General features: G+C 32.0%; 1 protein-coding gene across 1 annotated transcript; it reads left to right on the top strand.

The window, feature by feature from the left end:
- Positions 1-1,175: 1,175 nt before the first annotated feature.
- LOC134693085 (3-galactosyl-N-acetylglucosaminide 4-alpha-L-fucosyltransferase FUT3-like) lies at positions 1,176-15,373 on the top strand. Its single transcript, XM_063553793.1, has 2 exons — positions 1,176-1,298; positions 14,117-15,373. The coding sequence occupies exon 2, from the start codon at positions 14,127-14,129 to the stop codon at positions 15,366-15,368; it is 1,242 nt and encodes a 413-aa protein (XP_063409863.1). The 5' UTR covers positions 1,176-1,298; positions 14,117-14,126; the 3' UTR covers positions 15,369-15,373.
- The last annotated feature ends 1,997 nt before the right edge of the window (positions 15,374-17,370 follow it).

Here is a 17,370-nt window from a genome sequence, read left to right as displayed (position 1 = left end):
ATAACGATGTAAATAACGTTAATATAAACAGTAAGTTCGTGCACTTGTGTAAAACATATTTTGTGCTCATTATATCACGGCTTTATTTACAAAGCGTTATAAGGACATCATATTAGAATTTGAAATTATCAATGTCCCATACCTTAGTACCGACATATCAACTTTCCTTGCATATGGGATATATATTTTCCAACTCATTCGGTATTCAAAAGCTAGCATCTGCTGCTAGGACTATGCATGTCTCGTCCTTTTTCTATATTAAAAGGTCATTGGAAGGTATCAATTTAATAACTATTCTATATCATCCTATCATATAATACACGGTGGTCTTCACATATAGATTCTAGGTAATGATGTTAATCATCATCTTAATTGTGTAGTAAAGTGCTCATTTATTTTTCTTTGTTTATTATTTCTTGTACGATTAAATCTATTTGTGTAACATCCAATTGAACTGGCTTTGTACTTCCAAATACCGTAGATGTGTTATTGTTCTAAAGAAACTCATTATAGATACCATATTGTATTTACGCACGTTTCGTCTACATGAGACGCATCAGTGACTCTCAGATCAAAATATTTATAAAGCCAAACAAGTATAAAGTTGAAGAGCATTGAGGACACCAAATTCTAAAAAGTTGTGCCCAAAGTACGACTAAGGTAATCTTTGCCTGTGATAAGAACAATATCTTAGTATTTTGCAAACAATTAATTTATAAAAATGAATTTATAAAAGACATTCTTGTCAACACCGAAGTGCCGACTACTGGGCTGGTGATACCCTCGGTGACGAAACTACCACCAGCAGCGCCATCGACCAAGTGATTGTAATTCGATAAAATTACTTATTCTGCCGTAGTCAATATACGCATGTGCAAACACATTTTATTGGATTAAGAGCTTGGGTTTATTCACAATGCGATAGATGCACGTCATACTAGAATTGAAAACAAAGGCATTGTTAATCATCCTCATCACATAATAGTACAGATGTACCGTGTTTCTTAACAATCAATTAATAACTATAGAAATATATTTTTCACAATATTATCTTTAATTTGAAAATCTTTGATGATTGAGAAATCAATGTTTCGAGGTAATGTAGTAGTTAAATGATTGAACCATAATTATTTGTGCACGTATTGCATTGCAATTAGTACGGTCAATTCAAACAAACTACAACAGGGTGCAACTATGTTTTAATCAATGTGTAATGCTATTATATTAAGCTTGACAAAGGATAAGTAAACTAAAAGTGGTACATATAATCTTAGCTAAATCACCCTGACACTCACCTGGTAAGTTATAATTAATTAGTGGTAAGCTTTTGTTTTTATTTTTGTATAGTGCATTTATCACACAGAGAGATCTTGAATTTATTCAACAATTTACGATTAGGTGTTAAACTTTCTTAAAGGTTATTCTTCATGTATGCTGTTGTTCAGATTATTTGTTCTTTTTCCGGTCTGAAAATTCCAAACTGAATGCAATGTTTTTATAATTAGAAAATAGCAACAGGCTTTTCATCGCATTAGTTAACAGTTAGCAAAGGTACCAGGCTTATAATTTGATACACCAAACTCCCTTTTTGTCTACATAAGACTCATCAGTGACTCTCAGATCAAAATAATAAGAAAGCCAAACAAGTATAAAGTTGAAGGAACCAACATTTGTAAAATATGTGCCAAACGCGACTACGGTAATTTTATGTCTGGGATAAGAAAATCCTTAGTATTTCTAATAGTTTAATCGACTTTTATGCGACTTTCATACAAGTGATGAGTAAAGCCGCCTATAAAACCAGGTATAATTCACTATTTTTCATGTAAGAAAATGCATGAACCAAGTCAGGAATATATGTTTGCATACATGATTTTAAAAAGATATTCTTACCCCAGGCATATATTACCTTATCCGTATTTGGCACAACTTGTTTGGCTTTATAAATATTTTGATATGAGTGTCACTGATGAGATCTTTTAGAGTACATACAATCTGACTCTCTTTCATCTTGTGATAGTATTTAACCATTTGACTTTTCTACTCTTTACACTAGTATTCCACATTCTAAACTAAAAGACAAATTGAAAGAGTTGGTATTACATTGCTTCATAAAAAAGAATGGCCAACGTAGATACAAGTATCTTGTCTTAGGGAGGGATAAATTCTACTTTGTAAAGAATCATTCTGATTCAAACAAAAAATTCTCTGAAACCGATATTATCAAGATGCTTGATTTCTTGATTGACATCATATTTGTTACGTTCGGAGGACGTGTTTTCCAACAGACTGTCGGCATTCCAATCGATACAAACAGTGCACCTCTACTTGCCGACTTGGTTCTTTATTATTATGAGGCTGACTTCATGCAGGATCTTCTTAGGAAGAAAGATAAGAAGTGAGCAATATCCTTTAACTCTACTTTCCGCTTTATAGATGATGTTCTTTCTCTAAACAATTCAAAATTTGGTGACTATGTAGAACGCATCTATCCCACCAAACTAGAGATAAAGGATACTACAGATACAGTTAAGTCGGCTTCATATCTTGACTTACATCTAGAAATTGACATTGAAAACAAAACTTTACGACAAAAGAGATGATTTCAGCTTTCCAATTGTGAACTTTCCATTTCTAAGTAGCAACATTCCAGCAGCACCTGCATACGGGGTATATATCTTCCAATTGATACGATATTCCCGTGCTTGCATTTCCTATCATGATTTTCTTGATAGAGGGTTGCTGCTTACAATGAAGCTATTAAACCAATAGTTCCAAATGGTGAAGTTGAAATCATCCCTTCGTAAATTTTAGGGAGTTAATCGTGTAATTTAATCGGATTTAACTATATTATAGGTGTCATACCACCAATTAAAAGTCCCTATCTGTTCAACCGAATTTTGCAATTTTCAAAGCTTTATTAATATTTTACCTTCATAAAAACCAGGTATATCCTGAATCGTACATGTATCAGCTTTAAATTCTCCATCGCCCTGCTCGTCCGAATTTAAAGTATTTAATCTCTAATTCAATAGGCTATAAACAACACAAACACAGATATAGGATTAGTTGCTCGCAGTAACATCTTATTTTCTCTTGCGATACAATATTTTATTTTACTGAATTGTACATATTTCTTCAATCGAAACATTATATAAACACATGGCATATAACATTGTTCCTCTTTCGCATCGTTTCTTTATCCCCGGCTAATGCCTCCAACGCCTGTACGTACAATAAACATAGCAGCTTCTGTATTTATAGCAATTTAGGACATTTTTTTTTATATAAAAGCATATTGTCAGGCCGAGAAAAGTTAAAAATAGCACTCACTCAAGTGTTTATGCTCTAAATTTGCAATATGTGACATTTAGTCCCCAAAAATTTTGAAATGTGGTTACTATTATTCCAAATGATCAGTTAAGACAAAAAAAAACAATTGTTTTCTGATTTTGATGTTTCTTCGCATTTCGCTTAAAGGGGTCATACCGTAAATTGAAAGTCCCTATCTTTTACAATTTTCACAGTTTTATCAATATTTTACCTTAAGTTGGACTTCATAGAAACCATGTATATCTTGAATCGTACATGTGTCAGCTTTCTACATGCCAATTTTCAACAGATATAAAAACGAAGAGGTCTTCCGAATAGCAGTACTACTAAAAATAACCCCTGGTTTTCTGGAAGTTTTAAATTAGTATACTATGGAGTGCTTTAATCCTCAATTTTGAATGCAAACTCATAAACAAGTAATTTATAGCTCAAAATGGTCTTAATATATCTCCCTTTCACCAAAAGTTTCATTTCTGACAATGTGTTAGTTAGTTTAAGTAAACAATGATCTCAAAAACACTATTTTGTGTCAAAGTAGGCCTACTTTCACATACGTTCTAAATTAGAGGGAGTAATTGGTGATGTGACACCTAAAAACACCACAAATACCCAGGTGAATTATAGCAATATCACTATATTTGTCTGTCCCTCGTCAGTTATTATGAAATTTAAGATTGTTTTATTTTGTATCTATAATTTTCATTAAGCATTTCAAAGTATTAATATTTTCATACCTCGACTTTGCCTTATTTTATTGAGCAATGAAATATTGGAATACGACCATTAAAGATACAAATAGCGTGTTTTTGTTAATGAATCCCATGGACATATGCATTTATTGCGCCTTTTGTGTTTTTTCATAAAGTACTGTATATTTTCTCTATCTAATTGCATAGTATTGTTGAGAAAAAAGGAAAATCACAAAAATACTGAAATCAGAGGAAAATCAATTAGGAAAGTCCATAATCACATGGCAAAATCAAATAACAAAACGCAACAAAAACGAATGGACAAGAACTGTCATATTCCTGACTTAGTACAGGCATTTTCAAATGTAGAAAATGGTGGAGTAAAAGTTGAATCATTTTCACATACATATTTTACAACAAATTATCTTTAATTTTAATATTTTTTAATCTCTGAGAAATCAATATTTCAAGTTTATGTAGTATATGAATGATAAGCACAGCTTGAATGATTATTTTATACAAACTGCAACAGGCTGCAACTATTGTATCATTTTGTTATCAATTTACCACGCTAGTATATTAAGCTTACCAAACGATTAGTAAAATTAAAGTGGTTTATATAATCTTAGCTAAATCATCCTTAGACTCACATGGATATTGATCAGTGGTAAGTTTTTGTTTTTATTTTTGCATTTTGCGTTTATCAGAGCTGGAATTTATTCAACAATATACCAATAGTTGTTATACTTTCTTTTAAGACGGTACTTCTTTATTTATTCTGATTTTGAGATTATTTGTGCTTTTTCCGTACAGAAAATTAAAAAATAATGAAATGTGTTTATGATTGGGGGAAAAAGCGACATCCTTATTTATCATCGTCATATTTAAAACTCGCATTTTGAAATTTTGTATATGAATAAAACAGGATTTTTTCTGAATATTGAAAAAAATTTAAATCGCATATTTGTCTAAAATGACAAAATCGCAATAATAAATGCACGCCATGGTTTTTGAATTCACAGTATTTCAAAATAAGTCTACATATTCAAGTCGACTGGCTTTGTGTTTGATGACAAAGATAGTGTCAGTCATTCTCTACGTATAATAATATTCTGTAATTTTTCTTAAAAATTAATGAGCAATTGTATCATTCCATAGACAGTGTTTGCGCATGATTGACTTAAAAAGTGTTTGTATAGTTCGACGAGATCAGACATAGTTTGCCCTGATATGTTAAATTATTTATTCAGTTAAAAAAAAAATTGAACTATAACAAAACATATATAAATTTTTTGACGTTAATTTTATTAACTTTACGACAAGTTAACCTGTTTATTCCCAGTGGGATTTCCAGTGACACTAGAACAATAGAAAAGTCACTCTTCTTATGAAAGAGATAGAAAAGGTCTAAAAACAGGAGAGACAATTTACGCATAAAACCGATATGCATAGGGATGAATATCTCTTAAAACACAAAACCATTATATAACTTTTATACAACCACTATAGATAAAGTATATGTTAAAGCTAAATTTGTTAATATATAATTTTTTAATTGCCAAACATGCAGTTAATTGAACAACCTATTGTTCAACATAGGGGGTGTAAAAAACTGCCAGATTTGACTGCATATTTTTCTTTTCTTTTTTTAAATATATATCAAACCTTAATAATGTAGCTTTCTGGGTATCCAATTTTTAACGTGTTCCGAAATGTAGTTTCGTCACAAGAATTTTTCAAAGTTGTGTCATTTTGTCTATATAGTGCGGTGACTGAAGGTAGATTTTTTGGAATTTAATCTCCCCACCGAACACACACCTATATAACATATCATTGGAAAGAGGAAATCGAGAACTATAATAATATGCCTGTCGTCAAGACTTAATATGGTCACATTTTTTTTAAATTGAGGGCAAAGGTCATATGTAAAAATCTGTTAAAATTTGGGAGATTTTCAATTTTGACATTTTTTTCTATTTCTAAACTCTACATAAATACAAATGATACTGTTTTGGCTTTATTAATGTTTGGTATAATACTTAAACCTTAATCATTCAGATTTATTTTATCAAAAAAATCCTAAAACGACGTTTTATAAACAAATCTTCAAAAATTCAGTTTTCGACCTATAAAATGTTTAGAGCACCTTAACCTTATGAAAAAATTACAATTTCAGGTATAAATCAAGTGTCATGCAAGACAATACTTTAAAATTATTTTTTAAACTATCATATTGGTTGAGGTATCAAATCAAAGCAATAGAACACTACAGTCAAATATGACCTCAAATTGAATTGCGGATACTTCAGGTTTTATTATAGACTACTCGTTGCTTTTGTTTTTTTCCACACTTATTACTGCTTCCATATAGTATTATCTGTTGTTGTGTATTTTACTCTGGTTAATATCTATTACATTATAAGTTTTGTACCTATATCCCCCCTTTTTTTTTCTTGCAACACACCACAAACTTTAAAAGTGTTCCATATAAAAAAAAGAAGATGTAATATGATTGCAAATGATGCATTAATTACCAATACGTCCCGTACGGGCTTCAACAATGAGTAAAATTTATACTGCATAGTCTTCAATTCCCGAAATGAATAATGTAGAATAAACCAAAAATATATCAACCTGATTAAGGCAAAATAAATAAGATACAAACAAATATAGAATATAGAAACAAACGACAAACACTGCATTACCGTCTCGTGACTTGAAACAGACACAAACAGAATGTGGCGGAGTTAAACTTTTTTAAGGGCTCGCCAACACTCCCCTTACCCGGGGACTGGGACCTTGTGTATTAGTGCAACAAACTTTATACTTATCAACCGTTATCGCCATCATCTTCATTTTCATCAACCATCACAAGACATGTTTTAATATTTCTACACATTTCACTCATGTCCACAGGTCTGCACATGACAGGTTCTGCTCAAACCAAACACGTTATTTTGAGTTTTTCTTTTCAAGTACAGACAAGATATTGGAGGAAGTCCGAAGACATTTGTTCCTAAAAAAAATACTAGCTTCAAACCATCCCTTTTAATTCATCCAAGATTTAACATAGATCTAAAATGGGGTTAATATGACATCCATATGCTTGTCTGCAAAGATGATGGGGAAACTTATGCATGAGACGTACACACTATCTTGAATTTGCTCAATTTCATGGTTAGCAACACATTAGATAGCGTCGCACTTTACTTTAAGAAGCATATAATCCATTGGCATTCAATGTTTCAACAAGGTGTTTCGAACCAAACTCATGTTACATTTGTAAAGCCAATCCTAAATGAAAAGGAGTAAAACAAAAATGGCCACACGAACGGTTGACTCAACAATTACTTAGCATTTACGCAATTTCTCTGGTGCCATTTCCTGAGAATAGTCTTGGCTGTATGCAGTTTTATCGAGTTACCATGAAATAAATTACAATAAAGACTAAGGCATTGACTGAATTGGAGAAGAAAGAGACAACTCTTCAGAAGTTGGGTATACTTCTATAGAGTTTGTAGAGAAGTCTTTTCTATTGTATACTTGCAGCGAAATGAAATATCTGTCCGTTATTTTTGTCTATTACATTTAACATTAAGATTTTGAGGCCAGTTTTCAATTGACTAGCAGCTGATATGGCATCTCAAATAGTTATTTTGCTACAAAATATTGTTATATTTGCCTTGAACTTGTTGAAGTTGTTTGACAACTTAATTTCTATAGAAATCAATGAATTTAGACTGCATTTTAAAAGAAGAATATTTTAAATTAGAATCAGCTGGAAGAAAAGATATATATTTATCTAGTAAAGGTGTCTTGAGGAATGACCACTAAATCGTTGTCAATAGCCAAAATAAAATTAGTAAAAGCAGTATCGTGAACTAAGATATCTGCTTCCACGGGTTTTATTTTTGTTTTCGTTTTTGGCAAATAATTTGTATTGCAAACAAAATGACAGAGAGCTTGAAGTTTAAAAGATGGACGGGAATCTATTACAACTTTGACTTTATCTGACACGGTTAAAACATTCTTAATACGCTCATCTGATTCAAATTTGAGTAGTTTTTGATCTTTCTAAAATGTTTTGTTGCAACAAAATATACCAGCGCTCCAGTTGAACGACTGCATTCTATAACGTGTACACATACCAGAAACTGATGGACAACAGTCCGATAATTCTATGTCGTCATTAAATATCAAATTAGAAGCTTCCTCGTTCTAAAAGGGGGAACAAATATGTTTACTTGTATAACTTTTGTAGCACGAAAGATGATAAACTGCCTGCATGGACTTCTGTAAATTAACAGCTATCGCATGAAACATCTTAATGTTCACCTCATCTAATCTTGTATTCAATGCAGATACAAAAATTGACTTCCCTATACGGGTAAATTGACTCAAAATTTCGGTCGAGTTTTTTTTCTTTTCCTGGCAGATTAAGCACTGAATAAAATTTAACAACTTTTGTCTTTTCTTTGGACTAAATGGAGCCAGTTGCAACGGACTTGACATATCACGGAATATTTACTGAAACTATCCGTCAATTATTTTGATTTTACAATAAGACTTTTCTGACAAAGTATATTTGATGTTTTATAACAAAAAACATAAAGTATAAACACATACGAATAAAGTTTGCATCATATATCAGTGCACTTTAATTGGAAATATGTTTATAGAAAAGCGGAGAGGTGGTAATATCAATTATCAGTTGAGAGCAAATTATTGACTAATACACAAAGTGTGACGGAAGGCAAGTGATTAAGTTCCGTGTTGAAATTGAAGGTTTTTATTCAATTCTTTTTCCATTGATTTCTTAAGTTTTTTTTCATATTTTGGTTCCGAAATTTTTATCACTGATTAATTTTATGAAATACTATATGCTTAAAATATTATGGGATTATTCTTATCACTACTATGAAGAAAAAACTAAAGTTTGTGTCTGAATTTGCAAATAAAATTACCTCAATTTTAAACAGTCTAAACTTCGCGAATTTTATACATTATAAGAAAATGAAATACTGAATAGAATATTTTGACATATAAACATAGCTTCAGGAAAAACTTTTTCAGTTATATGTAAGCAAACATACACAATTTTTCATTTTGAAAAAGGGGACTCGAAACTCTCCAATATACTACTAGTCATTAAAACGACTTTTTAGAAAAATGTGACCGTACGAAATTCTGACGACAGGGCAAAAACTAAAGAAGACATATTTGTCTTTACGTTAAGACCATTTTTAGCCGTGTGTTATTTGGGGAGATTAAACTCGCGATCTAGACGACTTTTTACACTTCCGTCACCGCACTAATATGAATGTCGGTAAATTCGTATGATCGAGCACACCGACAAGTATATCGTTGGGACAACTCGATATAATGTAATCAATATACGTGAAAGATTACCTAATGTGAAGTTTATCAAAATCATCATAACATAATTGATTAACACATTATGTTGAACAACATGAGTCCTACAATATAAGATTTTAAAGGTGCATATCATTTACATTCAACATTTTTATTGGAATTTTTTTTACTACAATGTAACCTCGAGGCTCAACGCTGATAGTAAAAAAAAATCCCAGAAGTTTTTTGAATGATATTGTAAATGATATGAACCTTCGAATTCTTATAATATCGGAATAGAAAATATGTGATCAGAATTAACTATGCACGTGTGTTACAGAAGATTATGAACTTTTACGATGTACAGGGGTTAAGGATTTTTCTTAAACACTATTATGATCCCAAATTTAATGAATTTTGTTGGCAATACTTTAATATAAACACTGCATATAGTAAAGTATATATTAAATCTCAATGTATTAATTTGTTATTAGGAAAAATCTCCCCCTCCCCTCGTATTGCATGCAATGGTTTAAACCTAAAGGATTCGCACTAACTGCCTAAAAGGGGTCCGCTCCAGTCTTGAATCAGTGATTTTGTTTATCATAAACAAAATATTGTCTCACACTGAAAGGGGCAGCCAGCAACCTGCACAACCCAGCTTGTCAAAACAACACATTACTGAAATCTGATTATCTCTACTGATAAATAATGCAACACTAATGACACATTTGAGTTTTGGAATTATTTTATTCACAAAGAATGTTTCTCATTGGTATACATTTCTATGCTCGTCTTTTCGGAGTTTATATTGGAAATTAAAAATTGCTGCATGAAAGAGACTAGCTCCAAATTCGTATGCATATGATTGTCATATGTACGAAAATCATTCCATGAAACATCCGTTTGATATCCTTTCAATGCACGACACTGTCTAGTGTTTTTTCTTCCACAATTACAAAGAAAACCTGTCTAAACTTGTGCTTAATCAAACACTTGAATCTTACATCGCTATTGATGTTAAGCAATTATTTAAAGGGCCATCCGGAACTTTTGGGTTTTATGACAGTCTTCCTTCCATACAGACCATTGCTGCAAAATAATTTGAACATTCAATTATATGATTATAATATTATTTGGCATTCCAACGAGAACCTGAAAATATCAGACCACAACTAACAGAGACCCAAAAAAAAGCCAATTTTACTTTACAATGAAATTGAAAAAGTAGTTAGTTGCATGTCAAATCATCGTTTGCCTGTCGACAACACAAATGAATAAAATCTAAATTTCGTAGCATTTTACCACCCCCCCCCCCTTTTTTTTTTATTACTGAATTTGTTCAAGGTACATGGTGGTTTTACCCCTTTTCAGATTTCAGTATGTCATGTTGTATATCTTTTATAAATTAGATGAATTTCTAGCAAGTTTCTACGATATTCTTTATCATTTGACAAAATACTATGCATCTGAATTAAATTGTTTACTATTTGAAAAAGCCCGCCTTCTTTCACTTTAATTTACTTCCCTTTATTTCACATAGCAACAAATATTAAAAACTGCCAGATTTGACTGCATACCAATTTTTTTTCCCAAAAAAAATATATGTCAAGCAGCATAATTAACCTTACGAATTGGGAGAAAATCAAGATGTTCCGACTAAAGGTTAGTATTAAAAAAAAAAATAATGAAAGGATGGCATGATTACAGGTTTGAATCCTGACGACACTTAAAATCGAAAATTCACTTATTTAACTATCATATGAAGATACGATGATGTGATAAACTTAACAACTAATAATTTACCTGGTGCATTATCATATTCACATTACGTTGACACGTCTTAGTTCGTCTGTGTTAGCTTATTTCAAGCTCGTAAACAATGTACACCATTTTTCGCTGTTCCTTACCGATTACCTCTAGTCAGAAGAGCGCACTGTTTACAGCGGAGGTAATATTTTGTCACGCACTGTTCCCGGTTGAGAATTGTAGGTTTCTCTAATACTAGCTATATTGATGATAGCCTGCTATGTGTTGATACACAAAAAGTATGTAAAGATAATGTTTCAGAAACAATTTTATTAACGGGGTTAAATGATTCATTCTTAAATATTATAATTAAAAACATTAAAAAAGATTACATCTTAGCAAATATTATAGATTCTGAAGAAATGGTTGTTGCTTTCCCACAAAAAAAGAACGCATTGCAAAAATATATTTTAAAAAAGTAGACAAAATTAAAAATGGGGCTAGAGTAATTGGGTTTCTGAAGAAGATATTGGTAAAAGAGGGACGAAAGATACCAAAGGGACAGTCAAACTCGTAAATCCAAAACAAACTGACAACGCCATGGCTAAAAATGAAAAAGACAAACAGAAAAACAATAGTACACATGACACAACATAGAAAACCAAAGAATAAACAACACGAACCCCACCAAAAACTAGGGGTGATCTCAAGTGCTCCGGAAGGGTAAGCAGATCCTGCTCCACATGCGGCACCCGTCGTGTTGCTTATGTGATTACAAATCCGGTATATCTAATTCGGTAGTTACATTCATGAAAGGGAAAGGGATTTTAGTTACGACGTAAGGAACATCTCCGATATCATTTGTGAAACGGTTATTCCATAACGGTCAACCAACTCGTGATAGCGTTCGTAAAATTTACGAAGGGATGATTTCAACTTCACCATTTGGAACTATTGGTTTAATAGCTTCCTTGTGAGCAGCAACCCTCTATCAAGAAAATCATGATAGGAAATGCAAGCACGGGAATATCAATTGGGAGATATATACCCCTTATGCAGGTGCTGCTGGAATGTTGCTAAAAGAGGGACGAAAGATACCAAAGGGACAGTCAAACTCGTAAATCTAAAACAAACTGACAACGCCATGGCTAAAAATGAGAAGACAAACAGAAAAACAATAGTACACATTACACAACATAGAAAACTAAGGAATAAACAACACGAACCCCACCAAAAACTAGGGGTGATCTCAGGTGCTCTGGAAGGGTAAGCAGATCCTGCTCCACATGCGGCACCCGTCGTGTTGCTTATGTGATTACAAATTCGGTAAATAGTCTAATTCGGTAGGTCAAATTCATGAAAGGGAAGGGGATTGTAGTTACGACGTAAGGAACATATCCGATATCACTGTGAAACGGTTATTCCATAACGGTCAACCAACTCGTGATGGCGTCCGTAAAATTTACGAAGGGATGATTTCAACTTCACCATTTGGAACTCTTGGTTTAATAGCTTCCTTGTGAGCAGTAACCCTCTATCAAGAAAATCATGATAGGAAATGCAAGCACGGGAATATCGTATCAATTGGGAGATATATACCCCGTATGCAGGTGCTGCTGGAATGTTGCTACTTAGAAATGGAAAGTTCACAATTGGAAAGCTTTGTCGTTAAGTTTTGTCTTCAACCTACCCTCATTGTCAATTTCTAGATGTAAGTCAAGATATGAAGCCGACTTTACTGTATCTGTAGTATCCTTTATCTCCAATTCGATGGGATAGATGCGATCCACATAGTCACCAAATTTTGAATTGTTTAGTGAAAGAACGTCATCAATATAGCGGAAAGTAGAGTTAAAGGATATTGCTAACTTCTTATCTTTCTTCCTAAGAAGTTCCTGCATGAAGTCAGCCTCATAATAATAAAAAAAACAAGCCACCAAGTAAAGGGGCACAATTTGTTCCCATTGGGATGCCGACAGTCGGTTGAAAAACACGTCCTCCGAACGTAACAAATATGTTGTCAATCAAGAAATCAAGCATCTTGATAATATCGGTTTCAGAGAATTTTTTGTTTGAATCAGAATGATTCTTTACAAAGTATGATTTATCCCTCCCTAAGACAAGATACTTGTATCTACGTTGGCCATTCTTTTTTATGAAGCAAAGTAATACCAACTCTTTTAATTTGTCTTTTAGTTTGGAATGTGGATTACTTGTGTAAAGAGTAGAAAAGTCAAATGTTTTAATACTGTTACAAGATGAAAGAGAGTTAGATTGTATGTACTCTAAAAGAGATGGAAAGTTCACAATTGGAAAGCTGAAATCATCTCTTTTGTCGTAAAGTTTTGTTTTCAACGACCCTCATTGTCAATTTCGAGATGTAAGTCAAGATATGAAGCCGACTTAACTGTATCTGTGTACAATTCTACTTCCAACATATTTATCAGTCTCTAAGATATAAAAACACTTGCAGTAGTCATAAACATCTGTTAAATAATTGATGATTATAATATATTTATTAATATTAAAACTATTCATTCATATTTTTTTAAAACAAAATGAACATTGCATTTTATGAAACTGTATGTTCATGCAGTCACATTTGTTGATACAAAAACTATAATGCAGTTCAAAAGCCAAAATTAAAGAGACCGAACAAAGTTTTCACTATCATCGGAAACTAAACAGGGAAAAGTAAAAACACAAAAATACCGAACTCCGAGGAAAATTCAAAAAGGAAAGTCCAAAATCAAAAGGCAAAATCAAAAGTCCAAACACATCAAACGAATGGATAACAACTGTCATATTCCTGACTTGGTACAGGCATTTTCTAATGTAGAAAATGGTGGATTTGACTTGCTTCAGGATGTTTGTTTTCATGTAGAGTCTACACGTATTCTTTCATGGCTTGGTGAACAATAAAATATTGTTTTGAAGGTTGATCTTCTAGTTTTACTATATTTGTTTGTGTTTATGAATTATTTCTATTGCAGACATAACATCATGAACGTGATTCCACGGATAAAACAGGCTTTGGTTGCCATCATAACTTTGTCTACTTTATATTGTTTGAATATCATCATCAAGAAATATGATAACATCACGTATAACCATGAAACACACAGACGATTGATGTCCATTGATCTTAAAAACAAACTTTCAAATGGCATCCAAAATATTTATTCACTGTTTGGAAGGACGTATGAAAAATACAACTTTACAAAGAGAGGTCATAATTTTGATAACACAGCTGAAATGTCAAATAACGACAATGACATACCAACAATATTTATGTACGAAAAACACCATTTAGATTGGTTTAAAGCATTTAACATAACAGACAAGTGTTGTACAAAGTGTTTGTTTACTAGTAATTCCAAGTTTTATAATATGAGCAAAGTCGTTATTTTCTTCAGAACTCTTACAAAACCTCCACCTGAAAAACTAGCTGGCCAGATATGGGTTTATTTTACAAACGAATCACCTGAATACATGTTTCCTCCGCCAAACACTGTCTGGGAAAAATCTATGTCGAAATTTGATTGGGTAATGTCGTATCGACCTGGATCTGATATTAGCCTACCATTCGGTGTTTTGGCTAAAAAAGAAAATCATAATAAGTTGAATTATACTAAAATTTTCAAGGAGAAAAATAAAGATATAGCATGGATAGTAAGTCACTGTCAAACAAATTCCAGAAGAGAGGAATATGTAAAAGAATTACAAAAATATATTCAGATAGATGTTTATGGTGGGTGTGGACACTTGAGGTGTGGAAAACGATTGAAAAAATCAAGCGATCTAAAAGTATGTAAGTCGTATGTTAGCCAAAATTACAAATTCTATTTGTCTTTTGAAAATTCACTGTGTAATAATTACGTTTCCGAAAAAGTATATGACATATTTGAGGAAGATAATATGATGTTACCAGTAATTCGAGGAGCTCCAAATATTGCATCCATCCTTCCTGCGGGAACCTTTATTACAACCAGTGATTTTACGTCTCCAAAACAGCTTGCTGCATTTCTAGCAAAGATTGGTTCGTCCGAAGACAAATATACATCTTATCTTAGGAAGAAACATTCATACAGTGTAACAAACTGGGCATTTAATTTCAAAAAAGCAATATGTGATGTATGTACACGAATCAAAAATGAAAAACTTGTAAATAAAAAAATCAATGTGTATGATCGTCTAAAGGAGGACAAGTGCTTCAACCCTTCTGATATAATACATGAGATATGATAATACTTTAATGGTTATTGTTTTAATTATAACTAGCTTTGTGTCTCCGTCACTACGTTTTGCATGAAATACTAAAAACCTCGGCGTATGTGCGTCTGTTTGTTTGGTATGTGGGTCCGTTCGACTGTTCATGAACACTTTTGAATTCGTCAGATATCTGCATGCTGTCTGACTTTTTAAAATGTTGAATTAATTTTAGAATAATCTGTCACTCCTTTTTCTATTGCCACAGAAAATGATTTTTATGTGGCCAACAGCTCGGCAGTGAAGAGTTTTCAGTAATTTTGAATAACGAATTGGCTATGCTTTAAAAAAACAAAGCGTGCTCTTGTGTTGGAATTCTTACCTTTGAAGTGATAAAATATGTGCATCAAAGTGGACATCGGAACGTGGTTCTTTTATTGATGTGGTATGAGTGTCAATGAGACAACTCTCCATCCAAGTAATAATTTATAACAGTAAATCATTATTATTCAAGGTACGGCCTTCAACACGGAGCTTTTTCTATTTAAGGAGACTCGCGGGTATAAGATTTTCAGAAAAAAAAATTTATTTTTCATTACAAATTTTATTTATTACCTTTAATAGTTGTTTCTTTATCATATAGTACAAAAATCATTTCAAAATATCAATTTGTGTTTGTCCCAGGTGACTTTTAAAATGTAAATATAATTAAAAAAGCTCTTAATTATCTCCCTTTGGTGCAAAAATGCCATTGTTTGGTATTAAAATTGGAATATCTTTTTAAACTCATCGGTGACCTATACTTTTAATGTTGTTTTCGAAAAAGCTGTACATAAACTAAATAATTGTAAAATTTAAGCGATTTCTGTAATTAGGTTCTTTTGTATTTCGATATCACCGCTGTTTCTCCTATTAGTTCAACAAAAAAAGGACATTTACAAAAATGAATGCTTCTTCTGAAGGCAGATAGTGAGCGTAAATGAACTGTGACCCCATTTTTTATTTCATTTTTCTATTAAGTATATGATAACGTTCATTTATAGAAAACTATAGCAACATCCTATATTAAATAAAATATCTGATTTAGACCCGCAAGCCCCCTTAAATGACAATGATAAACATTAATTAACAAAGGACATCTAGCAGTTATTATCATGCAAGCTGCCAGATTCAGACTCATTTAAACTGATTGAAAGATCATGTCGTCATCATATGAAAATCAAACACAATCCAACCCGTTATGGGTTTCAAATCATTCTATCATAAAATAAACCTTACGAGAAAGAACATAACTCTTAAAGCATGCCAACAACTTGTTTTAGAATAAATGTGTTTTTGACCCTATGATTAAATCAATATAAATTCCAAAAAAAATGTAATCTTTAATGACCTGACAACAGTATCGTAACTATAACCCTTCTTAATAATTCTGTTGTTTAAAGTTTTGGTTAGCTTCTGAAATGAAACACGAGACTGTTGTCCTTCGCATATAATATTACCATAAAAGATCGAATGTAAAAAACCTGAAAATAGTAACTGTCCTCATGTTGATTTATATTTACGAATAATGTCCTTGTACCGATGATAAGATTTAGTGAATGTTTGAAAAGTTTGTGCTATATGTTTGTCTGTAATACAACGATTTCTAACGTTAAAATCAAATCGTTGTTACATAAAAAGTTAAAAAAAAAAAAAAAAAAAAAAAAAAAACCCGAGCGAAACAAACAAGTTGAGATATGTAAACACCATAGGATGGTGACTAGGGAACGTCACCGTCTTAAAATGGATAATTAACAATAGATGACGAAAAATAATCTCTTATGGTACATTTTGGTATTAAGTTTCCCGTTAAAGATTTAGGTACCAAGTTAATGAAATAGACAGTATTATTTGTTGTAAATATTAGCTATATCAGACAGTTCAGCAGGATAAATCTCAAAAATATTCATACTTAAGTCGACATTATTGAGAGCTAATATCATCCAAATATCTAAAAGTGTTATTAAATATTTGTATCTGATGTTATTTGGATGTGTCT

Source organism: Mytilus trossulus, chromosome 12, assembly GCF_036588685.1.
Source record: "Mytilus trossulus isolate FHL-02 chromosome 12, PNRI_Mtr1.1.1.hap1, whole genome shotgun sequence".
Lineage (NCBI taxonomy): Eukaryota > Metazoa > Mollusca > Bivalvia > Mytilida > Mytilidae > Mytilus > Mytilus trossulus.
This window is presented reverse-complemented; position numbering and strand designations above follow the sequence as displayed.